This window comes from Rhizophagus irregularis, chromosome 20, assembly GCF_026210795.1.
Source record: "Rhizophagus irregularis chromosome 20, complete sequence".
NCBI lineage: Eukaryota > Fungi > Glomeromycota > Glomeromycetes > Glomerales > Glomeraceae > Rhizophagus > Rhizophagus irregularis.
Window position 1 is genome coordinate 3,100,010 of NC_089448.1, and position 24,149 is coordinate 3,124,158.

The window sequence follows — 24,149 nt, forward strand, 5'->3', positions numbered from 1 at the left end:
TTCTCTTTCGTAAATGGAAAAATCAGCTGAAAATTCACAGGTTGTATCTTATAATAGAGAAACTAAACTATTTTTGCATTTGTTTGATGGATCAAATCTTATGATCCAACAAATAAATGTATTAATTCAGACTCTACATGATGAAATCGGTCAATAAAAAATTATCAAAACAATTTTAATTTTATGAGCAGGTTATATGACATAATATAAAGTTATCGTGTGTAACGAACAATATAATATATGTATAAATAAAGTAAGATTAATTATTAATTACGTACCAAAAGTGTATGTGATACTAATCCCAATTCAAGTATCCAACGCAATGTATGTCCACTTACATGAAATCACAGCCCAAATAGTAGTAAAATAATGAATCGTATCCTGTGTTGCAGAAAATACCTTTTTCGTAAATTTTTTACTCGATAAAGTTTCTTCTATAAAATATGTTCATAATTCACTGTCTGTTACAGAAAGAATACTATTGTGAAACAAATAAGAATCTTTATTTTCATTAAAATAGTAAGGTTTTATATAGGCAAATTTTACTAAACTATAGTTCTAGATTCTCCAGTTCTGGTTTGCTAAATTTTTCCATTCCTATAATATAATAATAATTTAAAATAATAATAAATTATGTGATTTTTTCTATATAACAATACCATATCTGAAATTCATGAATATCAATAGTTTACTGTAAAAAGTTTATAAAATTACAGGTAATTATAAAATATAATTTGTAAATAAATAAAAAAAATAAAAAAAATAAAAATAATTTATATATTATTATATGATTGAAAGGTCATATTAAATTGAAAATAGTAATAATAATTAATTTTTTTTTTTTTACTTTATTGTAAAATAAAATATACATATTGTATATATATAATATAAAATATAAATAGTTAAATTATAAATTCATTTAAACTTTCAGTATCACTTAAAATTTTACTAATATTACGACTTGTATAATATGCTTGTGAGTGAGATTGTATAGTAGAATTATTAGTTTGTGTTTGTACTAAAGTATTATTTGCTTTTATAAATTCATGTAATTCATTATCAATCTTAACTATTTTAAACTTAAGATTTCTATCCTTATTATTTATCTTACTATAATATTCATTAATACATTTAGTCCATTTAGATATTTTATATTCAAGTTCAGCTATAGTTGGTCTATTTTTTGGTTCTAAATCCCAACATTTATTCATTAAATCTATATAACATTTTGGAGTGTTTTTTATAATTTTAGGGCGTTCACCTTCACAAATATCTAAGATGAGGTTATGATCATGTGCGTTATTATTAAATGGAGGAATACCTGATGTAAATTCCCACATTATCATTGATAAACTATAAATGTCACTCTTTAAAGTATAAGGATTGTTTCTTAGTATTTCAGGTGCCATAAAAGGTAAAACTCCATAAATTTCATTTGTTTTGTAATGTAAATTATTTATAGGTTTACATAATCCTAAATCACTAATAAATATTTCATAATTAGCTGATATTAAAATATTACCGTCATGAAAATCACCATGAGTTAAATTTGATTCATGAATTACTTTAAGCCCTAATATAATTTTTCTTAATAATTGTAATTTATCTTGCCATTTAAATTTAACTATATCAGATAAACATTTTCTCAAACTTCCTTTTTCTGCATAATTCATTATCATTATATAATTTAAATTAACTGGATTTTGACTTATTCCAAAAATTTGAGTAAATTTTGAAAATAATTTAGCTTGACAACCATAATGATTTTTCCACTATATAAATAATAAAGAAATGTTAAATTTTTATAAAAAAAATAAATTTATTATTAAAAATAAATACTATACCTCATACAGAAATTTACTATTTAAATTTGATGAATTATTAAGTGTTTTAAGGATAACCTCATGACAATTCCATCTATTCCATTGTTGTTTATCAAAATTCCAATTATCAATAGGTCCATCTGACCAAATAGCTTTATGAATTTCACTAAATCCTCCTTTATCATAATAATTAATTCCTGACAATTTATTATAAGGTATCCATTCTAAAACTTCATAACAATTTTTAGCATTTAGTTGTGCTTCTTGAATAAATCTATCAATATATTTATTATTGCTAGTCCATTTTGAAAAATTTTGTTGAAAATATTTAGAATTACATTGTTGACACCACTCATGATCTGTATTTATTAGTTCTTTGCATTCATTACATGGTATAAATTTATGATTATCATTGTTAATTTCTACTATTTTTTTACGCAAATAAAAGGCTTTTTCTAAATTTTTTTCTATTCCTTCATTATTTTTATAAATATTAATTAGATCAAGCATTGCTTGTTTATTATCATTTTCTGCTGCTTTTTGATACCAATCAATGGCTTTTTCTAAATTCTTTTCTATTCCTTTTCCATTGTAATAGCAATTGGCTAAATTAAACATTGCATTTTCATTATTTTCTGCTGCTTTTTGAAACCAATAAAAGGCTTTTTCTAAATTCTTTTCTGTTCCTTCTCCATTTTTATAGCACGTGGCTAAATTAAACATTGCAACAGTGTAACCATTTTCTGCTGCTTTTTGGCACCAATAAAAGGCTTTTTCTAAATCCTTTTGTGTTCCTTCTCCATTTTTATAGCACATGGCTAAATGAACCATTGATGCTTTATTATTATTTTCTGCTGCTTTTTGAAACCAATAAATGGCTTCTTTTAAATTCTTTAATGTTCCTTGTCCATTTTTATAATGAATAGCTAAATTCAACATTGCACAAGTGTGACCATTTTCTGCTGCTTTTTGATACCAGTAAAAGGCTTTTTTAAAATTTTTTTCTATACCATTTCCAGCATTATAACAAAGACCTAAATTCTTCATAGATTTAATATGACCTTTTTCTGCTGCTTTTTGATACCAATAAAAGGCTTTTTCTGAATTCTTTTCTGTTCCTTTTTCATATTCATAACAACTGGCTAAATTAAACATTGCATTTTCATTACCTTTTTCTGCTGCTTTTTGACACCAATAAAAGGTTTTTTCTAAATTTTTTTCTATTCCTTCTCCATTATAATAACAACTGGCTAAATTAAACATTGCATTTTCATTACCATTTTCTGCTGCTTTTTGACACCAATAAAAGGTTTTTTCTAAATTTTTTTCTATTCCTTCTCCATTATAATAACATATAGCTAAATTAATCATTGCATTTTCATTACCATTTTCTGCTGCTTTTTGATACCAATAAAAGGTTTTTTCTAAATTTTTTTCTATTCCTTCTCCATTATAATAACATATAGCTAAATTAATCATTGCATTTTCTTGACCATTTTCTGCTGCTTTTTGATACCAATAAAAGGCTTTTTCTAAATTCTTTTCTGTTCCTTCTCCATTTATATAACATATAGCTAAATTATACATTGCATTTTCATCACCATTTTCCGCTGCTTTTTGAAACCAATAAAAGGCTTTTTCTAAATTCTTTTCTGTTCCTTCTCCACTATAATACATATTGGCTAAATTAAAAATTGCATTTTCTTGACCATTTTCTGCTGCTTTTTGAAACCAATAAAAGGCTTTTTCTAAATTCTTTTCTGATCCTTCTCCATTTATATAACATATAGCTAAATTATACATTGCATTTTCATCACCATTTTCTGCTGCTTTTTGAAACCAATAAAAGACTTTTTCTAAATTCTTTTCTGTTCCTTCTCCACTATAATACATATTGGCTAAATTAAACATTGCACCAGTGTGACCATTTTCTGCTGCTTTTTGATACCAATAAAAGGCTTTTTCTAAATTCTTTTCTGTTCCTTCTCCATTATAATAACATATAACTAAATTAATCATTGCTGTTTCATCATTATTTTCTGCTGCTTTTTGAAACCAATAAATGGCTTCTTTTAAATTCTTTACTGTTCCTACTCCATTTTTATAACATATGGCTAAATTAAACATTGCACCAGTGTGACCATTTTCTGCTGCTTTTTGATACCAATAAAAGGCTTTTTCTAAATTCTTTTCTGTTCCTTCTCCATTATAATAACATATAGCTAAATTAATCATTGCTGTTTCATCATTATTTTCTGCTGCTTTTTGAAACCAATAAATGGCTTCTTTTAAATTCTTTACTGTTCCTACTCCATTTTTATAACATATGGCTAAATTAAACATTGCACCAGTGTGACCATTTTCTGCTGCTTTTTTATACCAGTGAAATGTAATATTATGAATTTTAAAAAAATCTAGCATTTTAAGTAGTGTTTAAATAATAGGAAACGAAAATCTGATATGAGGTCCGGAATGCAAACACTGTATTTATATGCAAAACGTCAACTCGTCACATCATCACGACGTCACGTATATATTAATACGGATCCAAACAAACATGATCTTATCAATTACTCATGATGATCGAATTAACTTAATTTGGTTTGGATGATATCCGTCATCCGTTTATCCGATCCGATTAAAATCCGTCATCTGGAATATCCGCATCAGTATATCCGAATTATCCTTAAGGATTATCCGGATTATCAGTTTGGATTGATACAATCATTTTTTATTTCTCGGATACACCAATAAAAAATAACAATTTTAACAATCAGTACAACAGTCTTGTACTACAACCTCAAAAATTTCTATCAAAATTATTTTATCAAAGTTAACTGCTAAGACAAAATTAGCTAGACTTACTTTTTTTATAAATTTTTAATAACCAAAATTCCTTTGTCTTGGCGCAATTGTGTTACAGCATAGACAAATAGTAGTTCAACGACTGGATTGGATATTAGCAAATTTATATGTACAGAATAAACCATTTATATTTTTTAAAAAATATTTGTCTTTGTGAAATTAAATACTATTATTTCACGTAAAAAATCAGAGTATAATAATATGTAATTTTAAAATAAAGTATTACATAAAATATTTAGGATAAAAAATTCAATGTCATGTTTAGACTACCCTCTGTATAATCGCCATGGTCAAAAGTGTACATGTTATATTTCACGGCGGGTTACCCTTGTTCTGTCTGTTAACATGCAATTTCAGGGGTAACCTGTTACGTTTAATACGCTATATTTAATAGCGTCATATACGTTATATGTTATGACGGGTACCTGTTATAAGAAACGGCGGGTACCCGTTATAAAACTGGCGGTCAGCATATTAACTTTTGATAAACATCAATAATGATAATTATTTATTTAATGAATTTTATTTGCAAATATTAAAAATTAAGTCACACATTTACGATTTTAAAGAAAAAAATCACCATATTTATTTTTATATAAGTGTACAAATAAAAGAAACAATAACAATAAATAAAAAGATAAGTAAATTACAATGATCAAGGAGAAAGATGCTAATAAAAAAATGAAATAGCAATGGAGTAATGGAAAGTAATAGAAGATGAAAGGGAGTAAAAAAGAGTAATGAGAAGTGATAGGAAACAAAAAGGAGAAATAGGATATAATGAGATGAAAAGTAGTGATGGGAGACGAAAAGAAGTGATGGTATACGAAGAGGAGTGATGAGAGATAAAAAGGAGTGATGGGAGACAAAAAGAAGATGAAGAGGAATGATGGGAAACGAAAAGAAGTAATGGGAGACGAAAAGAAGTAATGGTAGACGAAGAGGAGTGATGGGGAACGAAAAGGAGCGATGGGAGATGAAAAGAAGTGATGGGAAGATGAAAAGGAGTAAAAATTTATTAAAATTGTAAATTTAATAAAAAATTTTCCAATAAATTTTCAATCAATTTTTTATAAAAAAAAAGATCTCTAATGAAATTCTTTATTAAAAAAATTTTCAAGCCAAAATTCTCGATACACTTATTAAAAAAAACTATTCTCAATAAAATTTTCTATTTAGATTTCTAAACAAAATTCTCCATCGAATAAATAAAAAAATTTTTCAACAAACAATTTTCTAATAAAATTCTCAATCGAAAAAAAATATCCCCGATTAAAGAAAAATTCAAAGATTCTTACCACCTATTAAAAAAACTTCTCAAAAGAATTTCTATATCAAAAAAAAAACTCCTCTCCTATTAAAAAAAAAATTTTTACCGAAATTCTCTATCAAAAAAAAATCTCCCCTGTTAAAAAAATTTACATTAACGAAATGATCTATCAAAAAAAATTCTCAGCGAAATCTATTTAAGAAAATTCTTTAATGAAATTCTCTATCAAAAAAATCTCTACTGTTAAAAAAAAATTGCTCCAACAAATTAAGTATATGTCAAAAAAAAAAATCTTATTAAAAAAAAACTCTCCAATAAAATTCCTATCAAATAAAAGTTTTTAACGAAATTATCCATCAAAAAAAAAAACTCAAAAATGTCCCTATCAATGAAAAAATTATCAAAAAAAATCTTATTAAGAAAATTCACAAAGAAATTCTATCAAACAAAGCCTTTGCCTATATTAAAAATAAAAATTTTCTACAAAATTTGTTTATAAAAAAAAAGCCAATAAAAAAAAAAAAATATTTTTTTTAAAAAAAATTTAAATGGCGCGTACCCGATATGTGAAGCGGCGGGTACCTGATATGTAGAACGGCGGGTACCTTATATTTGAAACGACGGGTATTCGATCCCTTAATAATTTAAAATTTGGTCCAAAATAAATTAATAAACCGTTATAATATAAAGCGCATACACTGATACACGTTAAATTATGTAGCGTATACACGTCGGTAAGTTCATAGCATGAACGTCGATCAATCGTTTGTTGATTACTAATATTTATTATCTATCCTATATAAATAATAATTGTGAATTGCGTAATGTCCTGATCTATTCCGTAATAATATAGGTTATTTATTTCTTTTAACTCTCTATATTATAGTTAAAAATAATTAATTAGTGAATGATCATGTCCAAAGTTGATTATAAAATATTAGATTGATAGTCCGGGAGATTTTTTCTTAGTAATTTTTAAATTTTTTAGTAAGCATTTTTTCAAATTTTTTTTTTTATTCCCGATAGCAATAGGTCGGGGGACTTTTTTTTTTACAGCTTTGGTAAATTTTTTTTTTTGATGATAATTTTTTATTGTATCTTCCCGATTTTTTTTTTTAGTTTCAGTAATTTTTTTTTGATATTTTTTTTCTGTTTCTGTGACAATAGATCTCTATAATAGATTTTATGAGTATTTTTCTTTTTAAACAATAGACCACTTTAATAAATTCTCTAAAATAATATAAAACAATAAATTACACAGATTTTATTTTTTCTAATAAATTTGCAGATATAAATATAAAGCATAAACCTGATATATTTCAACACCTTTGTTGTGTGATAATATTTTATATTGATTTCTCACCAACATAACACAATAATTATTGATATTAAAAAATCCAAATGGCTTCTCTTCATGAAATAATTGAAGATGAAACATCTGAACAACGTAAAAGAAGGTTAAATAAAGGAAGTCAAGCTCACTACAGGAAATAATACATTCGTAAGTATTCTTTGGTTTTTTTGTAACAAATTAATTATTCAGAATTGATTTTGTGATGAGTCTGTAAACGTATAAACCATAAATTCTATAATACTGCAACATTTGTTTGTTTAATATTATAATATTTGTATCAAGTTATTGTAATACTAAATCATTCTAATTTAATCATATTGTAAATACACTTCACATTATTGTATTGTAAATATTGTAAATATAATTTATATCATTCAAATATAGATTGTTGTATTATACTAATAAATAAATATATAATGTATTATTCATTTATTCTAAATTATTGTATGTTCAGTATTATACAATGTCTTCTTAAAATTAAATTCTTAGTCTAATATTAAATACAAATCTACATAACTACTTCAGTCATTTCTTAACATGCAAAAAATTTTTTTTGACATGTAAAAACTTTTTAATGTGTAAAAGAATTTTTCTTATAAAAAAATTTTTTTCTGAGCGTACTGACTACCTTTCAGAACCCCCTTATTATTGAATTAAAATATTTCTATAATAGTTTCTTGGTTTTCTATAGAACTTTTTGCCATTTCTATAAAAGTTTATTGAAAAGATTGATTTTTTCTTTTTAAGGTACAAATAATCAACTACACAAATAATGAAATCTGTGACAAATTACGCCCAGGAAAATTTGCAGAGCGCAGACTTTGTACATTAATTAATTAGGCAATTAAATAAAGTTAAAAAAACGAATGCTGAATCACTAAAAAAAAAAGGATATTAACTTTGTTCTTTATTTAATAATAATATTTGTTCATTTATTTAATAAAATTTTCAGATTTGAAAATAATTGCGGCATTTGCGCAAATTAGCCGCAAATTGCACGTGATTTTTATTTGCGCATTGCACCCAGCGTAACCTGAAAAAATGTGTTTAATTAGAATTTGAATGAATAATTTGACATTACTAATGAATGAATGTTTTTTTTAACAAAACTTTTACAGTAAATAGCTGCAGTATGATTATCGTTAGCACAATATGCAAAACTTTATTATTTACCTTTATTTGGGATTCCGAATAATTTTTTTTTTTCTGATATATATACTGTATACTGATAAAATGATAAGCAAAATACACTATACTATATTAATATAGTATATTTAATGAATGAAAATGTTACCTGTACGACATAAGTATTACTAATTAACATTTACTAAAAATCGGATAAATGATCGGCCGACAGGACATCCCCTGCCAATTTAAAAAATGATTAAATTTTAAAAAGCTTCGGAACTAGTACTATTAATATTGAGATTACGAATAAATAAAAAGAAAGTTTTTCTCATTTGGAAAATGCAAATCTTTTTGAATTACTCACATTTTCAAATGTTATCCGGTAGGTATAGTAACTACAATTGCATAATCATGAAAATGATGCCGATCAGGGGATAATTTCTTACACCACCAATGTAAATAAGTTACACTAAGCTTTTCATTATTATTTCACCTTATTTAGTCTTCTTTGTATCATTGATTTTAATTATATAAAAGATCAAATTTTTATACGCGTTAATTTATTGTCCCGAAATACGAAAATTTATCTTTACCGCACAACCATGGCTTATAAAATCTGGGTTAAATACGAAGATAATTGTCCAATCAAAATTGTCATTGACAAAGGGGACGTGGATGATTTGAAAAAGGCAATCAAGAAAGAATTACCAAGTCTTAATGTTAGCCGGATAAGCCTTCGCAAGCACGGTGAAGAGGTTGACTTAGATCCCGAACTTGAAATAAATGAGAACCTTGTGAACAACTTGAAAACACCAATTCAAATATTAAGTATGTATCAGGGTTTATTAATTAGTCGGTACTCGGTATATGTCGTTTATATATATTTTTATTAGCTAATTGTTAACGCTTCCTCTAATTTTTTTTTTGTTATACTTTTATTCACTTATCACTTCTTCATGACCACGATATTAGATTACAATGATGTCCGAAAGGAAGACTGGCAGTGGCCTTGTGTTAATATAATGAGAGACCATTGGGGACGCGAAAATATCATCCCATTTAAAAAAACTCAAAAACAAAACAGTACCATTTTTACAATAATTTACTATAACTACACAATTTTTGTTGAGTTATACTCTCGGCCATTGATCCAAATCCTTCAAGAAATCCTCATTGATAACAATGATATGCCCAAGATCAAAGCTCAGGATTTGTATCACGTTATGGAAGATTTAGAAATCTTATATAATGGATTGGAGACTGCATCTAAATCTACATCTGAACCTTCGGTGGAAACCGGTAATTACTAATTTCATACAATAGATTTCGTTTAGCTATAATTATTAGCTGACTTTAAATTTAATCCTTAGAAAAAAAGAGCCACTTGAATCACTTGATCCGATTCCTTAAACAGGAATATAATGAGACGATCGAAAAACAAAATAAAACGATAGAAAAAAAGACAGTTTCATTTGACATGTTGTGGGTATTCTACACCAAGGGCTTGGAAGTATGGTAGTAAGTACTTTCAAATTTTAAAAATTGTTTTTTTAATATAATTCATATGATTTTTCTACCTTGCTTTTATTTATTTTTTTGCATTTTTTTGCAAACCATTATTTAAACTGCTTATAAATTTATTTTCTTTTATTGGGAAAATTGGTTTCTAGCAAATGTGATATTTCCAGTCAGCAAATCGGTGGTACCATTCTTTCAACAGAAAAAGTAGTTAAAACGATAAATTTTGAAAAGGTGTCATTTTTTGTTATATTTATTAAGGTTGTTGATTATGATGGCCATGGATTTAAGCATTGTTATGTAAAACGCCAAATCGAAGAATTTAATGGAGAAAAAAGTTTCTCTGATTTATCAGTTGTTCCATTCAGATTTTCTGAATCTCGCGACTTCCTCAAGGAAACCATTTATTGTATTGGGAAAAAATTTTTTGAACTTGCAGCAAACAGACATTTTATGGAGTATACGGGCTCATTGTTTCGTTGGACAAAAGTAAATGGTTGCTATGAGATAGAAGCGATAAGGGCTGATGGACGTGTTATGATTGATCTCAAAAGTTTTGCAACCATGAATCCTGGCTATCTAATGAGAAATGCAAAACCACCAAATCCATGTGATGTTAATTTGCTCGGTAAAAAGGGTTACCTCGAAGACTATGACTATGAGAAATCTTATTGTTTCGCACCTGCGTTAGTGTATGGATTCAGTTTCGCATTGAAGGAATGGGGCCAATTCTTGGTCATGGATTTCAATAAAATTAATTTTAATGAAAATGCTTTCGAGCATTTGGTAATGCCTCAAGATAAAAAAGAAGTACTTTTGGAATTAGTGAAACAGTACAGCAACCAAACAACCAATGGTAAAAAACTTGAAGATGGTAATCCTTCTGACTCTCTATTAGTAAAACAACTTGATCCCATTGCCAATAAAGGTAAGGGATGCATCTTTCTTTGTTATGGCCCACCTGGCACCGGGAAAACATTAACAGCTGAAAGTGTAGCTGAACTTCTTAAACGGCCATTATGGACGATTGGCGTGCATGAACTTGGAACGGATCTTGCAAAGTATTTAATATTTTGAACGTATTTTGTTAATATTTTTCTATACTTGTGAGATTTACTATTTGATTGCCTTTGCTTCTTTATTGTATAAAAGGATGGAACAACAATTAGTTAAGATTCTAAATATTGCTTTTACATGGAAGGCTGTCCTCCTACTTGATGAAGCTGATATCTATTTTGAAAAACGTACCTCGGGTAATGCAAAGCGTAATGCGATGACTGGTATATTTTTACGTCATCTAGAATATTATCAAGGTAAGAAAGATTGCTATCCTTGTTTTTATATTTACAGAAGAGAATTTTTTATCAATTTATCTTCACTTTTCCTTTTATCCTCCTTTTTCCTCTTCAGGTATCCTTTTCTTAACAACAAATCGTGTTATGAGTTTTGATGATGCTTTCCGTTCAAGAATTACTATGTGTTTCCATTATCCAAAACTCGTTCCAGAGAAAAGGAAAGAAATTTGGAAAAATTTCATCGATGGTGCCGGCTTGGATCTCAATGCAGATGATTTTTCTAAATATGAATTGAATGGACGTGAAATTCGTAATGTTCTTCATATAGCACAAACGTTGGCCGAAGGTAATAATGAAGGAATTACTAAAGATCATGTGATCAAAGTTATTAGGATAGCTCAGGAATTTCAGGAAGATATGGAAAAAATGAAATCATGCGATCAAGACTATTCAGAGATTTCAGAAAATGAAAATGCTAAGAAGAAATTATGGCATTGGGGATAATTAGCAAAAAAGTAACCTTTATAATTATAATACTAAGTAAGTTAAAAAAGTTTTTTTTTATAATTAGGAATTTAATATGGTAATAATTAGGTAACAAAAAATATGTATTAAATTATATTTATAATATTAGAATGATATAAATAATAAATTATTTTTAGAATAATGTTGCTATTTATATTAATGATTTGATGTTTGAGTGTAGAGTGAAATTCGGATTAATTAGGAATTGCGAAAAAATAATTATCAATAAAAGTTGATTAATTTTTTAGAAGTATTTTGAAAAAACTTTAATATTATGAAAATACTACAAATATTTTTATTAATTAATTATAAATTTTATAATTATCTCTTATTATTTTATATTACGTCAATTTTAAACTTATAATCAATTTAGGAAAAATATTTGAACAATTAAATATTAGAAATCCGTTCATTTCATTTATTATTATTCTTTTGATACTCATTTTTATTCGATAAATTATCAATTTAACTAAACCATTTGAATTAAAATTTTTATTCAGAATTTCGGATATGGATTTGGTTATAATAGTATATTATTAAATCAACAATTTCTTTAATTAATTGATTATAAAATATTGTAAAAATATCAATTTTTTTTTGATTTTTATGAATTTGAAAATCAAACTATTTATCCAGCGTTCAATTTAATTGAAAATCTTAATCATCTTTCTACATGTTATTATAAAAAAAAATTAAAAATAAATGTGGGGAAAGAAAAAGGATAAAGAAAGAATCGGTTCAAAAAAAGGAATCTGAAAAAAAATAAGTGCCGAAAAAAAATTCTGAAAAAAAAGGACAATAATTCGAAAAAAAAATATTTTTCAGTTTGGGAAAAAAAATTAAACCTAAACGGAAAAGAACGAGAAAAAACAAAATTTTTCGGTTTGAAAAAAAAACTAAACCGAAAGAAGAAAGGGAGAAAAATTTTTTTTTTCAAAACGAAAAATTTAAAATTAATAATCAAAAAAAAAATTCCGATTAAGGTAAAATTTTATTACTGAAATTACTGAAATTGTATTAGTTGATTGGGTTACACAATTCAAATTATTATGCAGAGACTAATCCAAACGTCAGACAAATTTTTTTAGTTATATAGTTTTTTTTAGATATATAGATTTATCAAAAATTTATTATAGATTTAATTACAAAATATCTATATAATTAAAAACAATCTCACTAAAAAAAAATTCGCTAATATCAAAAAAAATTTTCACAAATTTATTAGTCAGAAATAATATTGAAAAAAACAATCTCATAAACAAAAAAGTTCTCACTAAATCGAAAATTCTCACTAAAAAAAAATTTTCACACGAATTTATTAGTCAGAAACAATATTATTATTGACAAAAAAATCTCACTAAATCATCGAAAAAGCCGTAGGACATAGTTCTATGTCTTGACTCAAACCAAAAAAAAAATAAACTATATTTTTTGGGTTAAAAAAAAATTTGATAAACAAAACAATAAGTTAAGTTAACCAAAAGAAACAATAATGATAAAAAGAGAAATAAAAAAATTAATAAAAAAAAAGACTAAAAAGGTAGTTTCAGTTTTTACGGTAAAAACTGAAAAATAAAAAAAAATAAAAAAAAATTATTATTGGTTCGTGGTAACTAAGAGAGCGCAAATGAATGCAATTAATAAGAAAAATTATACTTTTTTTTGTTAGTATTAATCCATCAGAATAAAAAAAAAATCAAGTTAAAATTTTAATTAACTGAAAATGTATTAGTTTAAAGATTGGTTATCATAGTCAGTTAATTAAATACGAAATAGATCGAACGCAAGAATATCACACTTTTAATGTTACACAATTCAAGTTATTTATACAGGGTAATCTAAATATGACAAAATTTTTTTAATTAGATAGATTAGATAGATTAATTAGATAGATTACGGCATTACAACGTACTATACCTATTATTAGAAAAAAAAATTTTTTAAAAAAAAATCTGAAAGATCTTATTATATTTATAACGATCTATTGCTATTGGTATTATTAAAAAATAAATCAGAAAATTTTATTTATAAAATATCTGCCATATGTATTTTATTATACAATCTATTGTTATTATTAGATAAAAAATTTAGAAAAAATTTCTGAAATATTTTGTTATATCTATAAAGATCTATTGGCATTATTAGAAAATTTTATTTATACAATATCTGTCTTACGTACTATACCTATTATTAGAAAAAAAAATTAAAAAAAAAATTCCGAAAGATTTTATTATATCTATTGGCGTTATTAAAAAAAATGTTTCTATAAGTGTTTTATATAAAAAAATGTTTTGCAACATTTCTTATATTATTATTGATAAAAAACATAGCGAACCATTTTTTTTAAGTGTTTTAATATAAAAAATGGTTTGCAATATTTCATAAAATTTTGCTAGAGTTATCCTATAATCTAATAATTAGAAATTAATAATTAATATCATAAAAATTGAATCCTTATTGGCTGAGATATGTTAATTTGAAGTTCTAATGGCAGTGTTCAATAACTTTCATTTAAAAAATCTTTAAAAGCATGTTAAGCTCCCCCATGAAAATGACCTCTTGTTACTATGAAGATCATTTAGAGTATTAAATAGTGAATTATAGGTTGTGATTAAAGAACGATTAAGAATGAGGTACTAAATTCTTATAAAAGGAAGAAATATTTGATCTTGTCAAAAAAAAGGTTACGAATTTTGAAAATGATAAAAAAAAATATAATTTACCTTTAGAATAGATAATTTCGATTCTTTTTGCCTTTTTCTTATGATGAAAAAGTGGCACATTAATTAATTTAATGGTTTTAGATTGAAGGATTTTAATATGGGAGAACTATCGAATTTTGAAATTTTAGGATAAATATTTAACTGATATTTAATATTATTAAACCAAGCATATTATTGTATTTAGATATATTATTAATAAAGTATTATATCTAAGGTGGCAACGTGATTTATCACGGGCTTAGATGTTACACGACTATTACGTTCTATCGTACTACATATGGCAAAAAATAGAGATCATCATTTTTTTTTACTTCGTTATTTTTTTCATACTCTGCTTAAAAATATCCGTTAGAAAGCCAAAGTTTCTGGGTTTCAAATAAACTTTAAAGAGTCATAATATAAATAAGGTTTACAATGAAAAATTACCATATGAAGTTAACAATAGTTGCGAATTCTCTAAGTAGTTTTAAAGTAATTTATATCAAAGAATTGTCGAGCATTATTTATTCAAATACAATACCATTTTATTTTTTTTTATTATCTTTAATGTATTTTTTTCCTTTAAACCTAAATACAAAATATTTCATATTTTGTGAAGTGATAATTAGATTATTATAATTTTATAACTGAATGAAACTAGGCGTACCCCGTCACGTTGTTGTCCATCAAGCTAAGAAAGTAGTAATCACAATTTCGTAATTCACCAATGACCAAACAAAAAAAAAAATTTTATAATTTTTCTAATGGAACGAAAAAAAAGATTTTTTTTCTGATTTTCTAATTTTCTAATAAAGAAGCGAAAAAAAAAATTTTTTTTCTCTAATAAAGACGAAAAAAATGTTTTTTTTCTAATTGTCAAATAAAGAAATGAAAAATGTATTTTCTCTAATTTTCTAATAAAGAAATGGAAAAAATGGTATTTTTTCAAATTTTTAATAAAGAAGCGAAAAAAAAGAAAAAAAATTTATAATTTTCTATGATAACAAAAACGAAAAAAAAATTTTTTTCTTACAATTTTTCTAACAAAACAGTAAAAAAAAAATGATCGATCTAATAAAGAACGAAAAAAAACAATTTTTTCTAATTTTCTAATAGACGAAAAGTATTTTTTTTTCTAATTCTCTAATAAAGAAATGAAAAAAGTATTTTTTCTAAATTCTAATAAAGAAATGAAAAGACAGTATTGTTTTTCTAATTCCTGTTGATACAAAATTAATAAACTCAATTATATTCAACAACATTCATCATCTGAATTATCAATTTTAGTATATTTTCCTATTTTAGTTAAAAAAAAAATATTATAAAATTCATCGGATTTATGAAATACCTAAATTTGTCCGTCATGTCAAATTAAATAAATATTTGACAGTCTTTTAGTCACCAAATTTCCCAAATTTATTAGTGAACAGTCAAAAATGAGCCCTAAAAAATTTTTTGTACCCCCAAATCTTGCGTCTAACCAATTTTTCCGTTACCTAACCAATTTTTCCAGTGTTAAAGGTGCGTCATATTTGACATTTTTTAGGAAAAAAGCTTAATGTTTCTGTAAGTCAATTTTAATTCCCGCAGCAGGGTTTTTGCCAAATTTCATAAATCCGCCGCAATGTGTTGGCGTGAAAAACTTTAGACACTATTTATTACATTCGTAATCGTAAATAATGAGTTTACTTACTATTTTTTTGAGTTTCATTCGTTCCATTATTTAATTCTTCAAAATTATGTTTTCTTGAAGAATTTAAGGATACAGTTAAGCTTTGAGTAGCGGAATTTGTATTTTGTGTGGATGAACTAAAAAACGTATGAAATTATTATTATTTATTTATATTATTAGCAATTTACATACATTTGAATATTAATTAATTACCTTTGAATATTACTTGATAATTCCGGCCAACGGTAATGATCACAAACTTATAATATTATCGTAAATTAGACGCACGTTCAAAAATAAAAACAATAATGTTATTAAATGTCAAATGTTCATGAATGAAAAAAAAAGAACACGGATTTTATTGAAAAGTGGTATTATATCTTTGATGTTGTAGTAGTAATTAAAGGAGTTGTGGTGGGATTTTATATAACATTACTGAAGTCCATACGAATAGTAGTAGTTATGCGGATAGTTTAGTGAACCTATTTGGGTGAGCAGGATGGTAGATAGTTCTTTTGAACATAAAATCTTAAGTCCCTAATAATATTATAGTATAGTTCGATCGTGTTCTTTACTAAATGTTATATAATGTAGATCTTTTCCTTTTTTGTAAATTTTCTTATTTCTAAATAAAGTAATTATATTTGACCGTTAAAAAAAAAAAAAAAAAAAAATTATTACATTTATAATTGGTGTCTATCATTTCCAATTACGCTGTCCAATTATATGGAAAGCCGTCCTTGACAAAAGGTTGATGTCCAAACATCATGAAATATAATATTTAGACATCATGATGGTATGTCTAGACATCATGTTTGATATATGTAGGATGATGTTTGTACATCATTCAACATGATGTGAAAGACATCAACCGACATGATGTCTAGACATCATGCTGATCAAATTACCAAATATAGTATATTTATGAGTTACACAAAATAAAATTTACTATATTTGGTAACATGATGTCTAAGACATCATGTCGGTTGATGCTTGAGCATCATGTTGAATGATGTACAAACATCATCCTACATATATGGAAAGCCGTCCTTGACAAAAGGTTGATATCCAGACATCATGTTGGATAATGTCTAGACATCATGTTTGATATATGTAAAATAATGTTTGTACATCATTCAACATGATGCTCAAGCATCAACCGACATGATGTCTTAGACATCATGTTACCAAATATAGTAAATTTATTTTGTGTAACTTATAAAATATACTATCTTTGGTAATTTGATCAGCATGATGTCTAGACATCATGTCGGTTGATGTCTTTCACATCATGTTAAATAATGTACAAACATCATCTTACATATATCAAACATGATGTCTAGACATACCATCATGATGTCTAAATATTATATTTCATGATGTTTGGACATCAACCTTTTGTCAAGGACGGCTTTCCATATACATATATCAAACATGATGTCTAGACATTATCCAACATGATGTCTGGATATCAACCTTTTGTCAAGGACGGCTTTCCATACAATTAAAGCAAATTTTTTTTTTTTTAAAGAAAGAGAAAAAAAAAAGGTATTCCAATAATTCCAAAATCTTTCAAAAAGCAGAAATAATGAATTTAATTCTTTTAATTAATTCATTTTATAATATTCTACTCGTTTAAGAAAGACGCTTGAATAAACATTTCTCGTCCTAGCAAGTAATCCTAAAAAAATTTGGTTCACAAAATTTTATTTTGCTTTAGCGTAAATATTAGAACAAATTAAATTATATTGCCACTAATCCTTCTCAAGTAAGTACAATAAGTTGACGGAATCAATTTATAAATAATTTAATAAGGTTATGCATATTGTACAATTTAATATCCCATTCTATTTCTCTAGTATTCTCTTTCAACTATCGTTAATTTCAGTAAGAAAATAAATGTTGACAAACCGAACTTTTTATCACTTTAACGAAATGGAGAAAATATTTTTTTTTGAATCATTAGGGAAAAAAAAAATAAATATTAAATAACTGAAGGTATTTTCCAAAGGCCAAAAATTATCCTTATATGTTTGAAATTGTAGAAACAACGTTGTCTTAATGCTTTATTGTACCTTGTATCCTGACTTGCTTGAAATATGATAAATAAATTGTCAATAATTCCACAGGATATAATAAAAATTTTAACTCGCAAACCTGAATTTTTTATTCTGCTGCAGCTTTCCCGCTCACAGTAATCGGAAGAATTACAATTTTTCCGAATGAAAATCTTTTTTTAGGAAGTTAGATTGTCTGTCATCCTAACATATAATATTTTATGAAGTACTGGTAGTCTGGTATCGTATAATCAGGAAGTATTTAATGAATAGTGGAGAACGAATTAAATTTATCAATTTGTAAATTACAATGTATCTTTTATATACTGCTTATATCAATGATTTTAATGATTATCGAATATACATTCCTTGTTGTTCATTTCCTTTTATATTAGAGAAACCCGTCTAATATATTGTTTTCCAAAGTAATACAAATTCAAAAACATTAATTACTTCATTTTGTCAATCTTATGTATCAAATTCAAAATATGAATATTATACCTATTTTTGTTTTCTTTGTTTATTAATTCATTGTTATTCTAATATATAAATTATAATTGTATATACCGCTACTTAATTTTATATAATTTTATGTACCGCTACTTGATGATAAATCGTACTATGATGTAACATATACAGTAAGTGTATGTTTTATTTTCTTTATTTTTCTCGACAAAGATTACTCATCGGGCAACAGCCTGAAAATTGTATCACCAAGATTATATGTATAATTATTGCTTTCGAAATTAATCATGACCTTGTTGCTGATCGGGCCGGGAAAACTTGATTGTTGATTCGCGTAGCAATGTTCATGTTTGTGTTGCGGCGTTGCAAGACGAAATTTCACGGGACGAACAGATTTTCAGCAAGTATATTTTGCTACGCGTAAACTTTGTTTCTTTTATTTTTATTATTTTTATTTGTAATTCTTTACAGTTTACAGTAAATTGTATTTCTTTATATTCTATAACTGTTATTTCATTTTAAATAATAAATTATCATTTTTCAACCTTGTGTCAACATTGATATATTATGGGATGATGATTGATGAGACTTAAAATTTCTCAAGTAATATGATACAAGATTTTAAATTATAAAAAAATATCAGTCAGTAATAACAAATTTATATCACTATAGTACACATTTCCATGTGACTTGTTAAATTTTTTCTTGCATCAATTAAATTTTTTTGGTTCATACTTATTTCGTATGGCTATTTAATTCACATCAATCACATCAGTTAATTTTTTTTACTATTATTAGACAAATTGGGGAAAGAGGTTAAATAACACATGAAATCAACAATATATTATTCTTTTCTTATTATAACCGATTAAGGATTTAGAATCTTGCATGATATTGTAAATGGTACAGAATTAAACTTAGTGATATCACTCACTGATATGTAGTGATGAGTAGTCAAAAATATAATCAACGCAAAAAATTTAATAAATGAAGTGATTTACCAATAAAAAAATTTCTCATACTGTTGCTGCAAAAATTTTTATTTTTTTATAATAAAAAATTTCTCTTGCAAAAAAAATTTTATTTTCTACAACCCTATGAAAAAAGCCTGTGTGATTTTTGTTGAAAAAACATCCAATTAAATTCACTATGATTTCTGTATATTTGACCATACAATAATTGTGCTAAAAATTGCAATAAATCACACAATAGTTGTATGGCAATCATACAATAATTATCCAATTTATGACCTGATTTTATACAATTATTGTCTAATTTTTGAGCCAAATTTTGGGCCGAATTTTAAGAATTATTAGGAATTATGGCAAATTTAGGAATTATTGTAAGCCAAATTTAGAAATTATTGTGGGCTGAATTTTAGGAATTATGATTACAGTAAGTCAAAATTTGGTCAGTAACGATTAACGACAAGTAAAAATCCATAATTTCACTTTATAAATTTGCTAATTTAAATATAAAATATTCAAAATAAAACACTATATTTGATATGAATTATAAATGTAGAAAACTATAAAAAAATATAAAAATATATATATAATAATTCATAAATAATATACTATCGCTGTATTAGATATAAACTATAAATTAAAACTATAAATGTATAAAGAAAATAAAATCAAATATCAAATAAATATGATTAGCGAATTAATAATATTAAAGAAAGTAAAGTAAATTATTGGTATAAGTAAATTATTAATATTAAAAATAAAAAAGTATGAAGTTAGTAAAGAAAGCAAAATTAGAATTAGTAAGTAGTATGGAAAGTAAATTGTACGCATTTAGTAGTATGGAAAGTAAATTGTTAACATTTAGTATAGGGTTGGATCGGTCCGGTCCAGTCTGGTCCGGTCCCAAAAAGACCGGTCTTTCAACCTGGACCGGACCGAACCGGGAACAGACCGATTTAAATTTAAAAATGATTTTAAGACCTCTAAATTATGCTAAAATATTAAAGAACGTTGCAAAACATTTTTTAACATGTAATTTAACAAATAAAAAAACATTTTGCAACATTTTTTAATTATTTTAATAGAAAACGTTGTGAAAACGTTTTTTATTAATAAGTTCATAAAAAAAAAATATTTTTGCAACATTTTTTATTAAGCAATTTAATAAAAAAACGTTTTCGCACATTTTTTTAATTATTTTATTAATAAAAAATGTTGCAAAAACGTTTTTTATTAATAATTTCACAAAAAAAAAGTTTCGCACATTTTTTTAATAAAAAACGTTGCGAAAACGTTAAAAATTGAACCGATAATCGGTTTTGGCAAAAACCGTGTCTTAGAAGTAGATGAGCACAAAAATTTGGCTCATTTTTATTGGATATTAATAATATGAGAATCAGTCCCCAGTCTGGACCGGTCCTCAGATCTCGGACCAAAGACTGTGAAGACCGGTCCCAAGACTGACGTAGGACCGGTCTTTGCTAGGACCGATCCAACTCTAATTTAGTAGTATGTATGGAAAGTAAATTGTTAGCATTTGTTAACGTTAGTAATAATAAAAAAAAAGAAAGTAAAATAAATTATTGTAAGTAAATTATTAATATTAAAAATAAAAAAGTATGAAGTTAATAAAGAAAGCAAATTAGTAAGTAGTATGGAAAGTAATTGTTAGCATTTGTTTAGCGTTAGTAATAATAAAAAAAAGTATAAAGTTAGTGAAAAAAGCAAGTTAGTAATATTGAAATGTAAAAAAGTTAAAAAATAAATAAACGAAAAGAAAAGTTTGAAGAAAAAAAGTTTGAAATAAAATATTAGTATTTGTAACTAATTAATTTTAAATTAAATAACTTACTTTATTATTTTCATTATAATCTAAAATAAAAATAAAAATTAATTGATTATTATAAAAAATTTTTTGTAATATAAAATGAAAAAATAAGTATTAATTATTACCTTTTCGTAGTTGATTGGAAATCTGCCCAGATTTTTTTCTTTCATTTTTTTTCTTCCTGCTCTTTCCGCTGACATTTGTATTGGTATTGGCAACGTCTGTATTATTATCATTATTATCAGACTTCAAGAAAAGTTTAAAAGAGATATAACTGAAGTTAAAAATATGTTGCTTTAACAAAATACTTATACTATATATATTATACCTTATCTGATAAATCATCTGCAGTTCTACTACTACTAATGACCACTTTGTTTTTAATTTTATTTCTAGTGATCACTGATTTATTTTTTTTTAAAATAACTTCCATTTCCTTCTTCTTTAGTCTTTTTTGATAAGCACCATTTATAAAATTCAAAATTTTTTTTTTTTTTTGCAAGGTAATGCAATTCATGAGTTTATTAGTTACATAATAGTGGTACAGAATTTCTGATATATACATAACTAATCTATTAAAATTCTGAACTGGTTCCTATCCTATAGATTGCTCCCGTATCCTACCATCACCAATATGAAATTCACCTATATTCTCTTATAGTAGCTATTAGATTATATAGGATTATTATTATCATATGGCTTCAGTATGTGCTTTCACTACCCTTTAAACAAAAGAAAAAGAATTATATCTGTATTTGTATGTCTTGATATTATTATATGCCTTCCAAATTACCCTATTTCCTTCCCTAATAAACTGATTTACATATTGCCTTGTTTTTTCAAGAGCAATTGACTACTGTTCATTGTGTTTGAGAATTCTCCTTCCCTTTAAATCATATGTATTACCTTCTACTTGCTGAGTTGGAATCCTTTCATATGTAATACGTTGGTTTACTGGTATTTTCTTCTTTAGGTCTTTCTTCTTGATCCCTTTTGTATGTTCCCATTCTGTTACCAGGTTACAACATGATTGCCAAATGATTCTATAAAATTCGTTAATAAATATTTCTAAAAACAAAGTAGTAATTGTTAGTGTAGCTTTTTCTGACTTAACAATAGACTTGAATTTTCTATATCTTTCTTTTGGAAAGAAATTTCTTAACATCAGATGTATAAAAGGAATGGGTAATTCTTGATTAGAACATGTTATATGAATAAAAAAATTCCTATTTCATAAAATTAATCGCTGTGTGTCTTCTTGATTTAGTTGTAAGTGATTCTCTTGTGAAAGCAAGTCTTTAAGCATTTGGTCACATTTATGTTTAGTATTATTAGCCACCATTAACCATTTATCCCTGAGCTGCTGGCAATAAATTAAGTGATCATTATCTTCATTTTCTTCAAGACACATCCTACACTTTACATCTCCATATAGATCATATCTCCTTTCTTTCATAATCTCTAAAGTTGGTAGTAGATTGTTTGTAAGTTTCAGATGTTTGATGAAATTGTTGTTTATTGATGACATTGTACAGTTGAGTCCTGTATTTTTTAAATAATGCCCAAGTGACTTTCTCTTCTATTATATGAGTTGTATCTTGAAAAATTGTTTTGTTTACACAATTGAAAGACCATGCTGCCTCTAATGCCGCTTCACATATGTTATCTATAAATTTTCTAATGTGTCTGTCAACTCTGTTACCATCCCAGTATAAATCATATTTTAAGTCTTTTTGTTGTGAGTCCTTAATTGTAATACAAGTTAATCTTTCCATAATATTTTTGGCCACTCTGTCTGCTTCTTCATTGCCTTTGATTCCTAAGTGGCCTTTAACTTTTATTTGTTTTAACTCTAAGTGTTTGCTATCAATAAGATTAATTATACTACTAATTATACTGTAGTTGTTAGTATTATACCATATACATATTTTATTTTTTCCATTTGTTAAATTTATTCTTGTATGGTTGATACTATCTATTGCAGTTTGAGAGTCTGTGAGGATATTTACTCTCTGTCCTGTTTGTAAGACAAGTATAGCTGATAGGATGGCTCCTAATTCCACGTATATAGATAAAGGCGATTCTGTGATTGAACTGCTACATTCTAATATTACCTCTTCTTTGTCATTTAGTATCACCCATCCTGTGCCCATATGTTTTGTAAAGGTGTTTAGATTCACATTAAACTGGGTTGTCATTGAGCCATCAGTATATATGTTAATCACATCAGATGGACTAAACAGTAATCTTAATTGATGCAATAACACTATATGTTGTGACACAAATTCTCTGTTTGATAACGTATTCTGAATAAGAGCCGTATCATAGTTATGTATTTGTATGGAACTAGGTATCCATTCTGGGATATATTGTCTCTCTTGGTGATTTCTAGTTTCTATTATATCTTTAATAACTTTGGTGTTGAGAGTGTTTTGACAACTAGAGATTCTGTTTATGCAGGTTAGATCCAATCGATCTCTATTAAAATAGCAACTATTACTTTCTTTGTTAATTCTTTTATCATTTAATGTGCAGCCATTGCAACGTTGTATTACTATCGCTCCATTGTCATCACTCTGGTTGTTATCTTTGATAGCCCAGTGTTGCATTAGGTATTTCTCTGGCTGCTCTTTTTTTTTGATTTGTCCTATTACTAGCGTATAGTTTTGTTGTGTGTAT

At 25.9% G+C, this 24,149-nt stretch overlaps 4 protein-coding genes across 4 annotated transcripts; 1 reads left to right on the plus strand and 3 right to left on the minus strand.

The window, feature by feature from the left end:
* Positions 1-9,042: 9,042 nt before the first annotated feature.
* OCT59_013282 (uncharacterized protein) lies at positions 9,043-11,757 on the plus strand (the record flags this gene model as incomplete). The annotated part of the gene is made up of 6 exons (XM_066140702.1): positions 9,043-9,268; positions 9,413-9,739; positions 9,811-9,958; positions 10,111-11,019; positions 11,111-11,271; positions 11,369-11,757. 6 exons carry the CDS (start codon positions 9,043-9,045, stop codon positions 11,755-11,757), a joined length of 2,160 nt encoding a protein of 719 aa, XP_066001558.1.
* A 9,719-nt stretch (positions 11,758-21,476) lies between these two features.
* On the minus strand, positions 21,477-21,903 carry OCT59_013283 (uncharacterized protein; the record flags this gene model as incomplete). Its single annotated transcript, XM_066140703.1, has 3 exons — positions 21,477-21,514; positions 21,596-21,716; positions 21,799-21,903. The coding sequence occupies 3 exons, from the start codon at positions 21,901-21,903 to the stop codon at positions 21,477-21,479; spliced, it is 264 nt and encodes an 87-aa protein (XP_066001559.1).
* Positions 21,904-22,323: 420 nt separating this feature from the next.
* Positions 22,324-22,635, minus strand: OCT59_013284 (uncharacterized protein; the record flags this gene model as incomplete). Its single annotated transcript, XM_066140704.1, has 1 exon — positions 22,324-22,635. One exon carries the CDS (start codon positions 22,633-22,635, stop codon positions 22,324-22,326), a length of 312 nt encoding a protein of 103 aa, XP_066001560.1.
* A 271-nt stretch (positions 22,636-22,906) lies between these two features.
* OCT59_013285 (uncharacterized protein) lies at positions 22,907-23,245 on the minus strand (the record flags this gene model as incomplete). Its single annotated transcript, XM_066140705.1, has 1 exon — positions 22,907-23,245. The coding sequence occupies one exon, from the start codon at positions 23,243-23,245 to the stop codon at positions 22,907-22,909; it is 339 nt and encodes a 112-aa protein (XP_066001561.1).
* Positions 23,246-24,149: the final 904 nt, after the last annotated feature.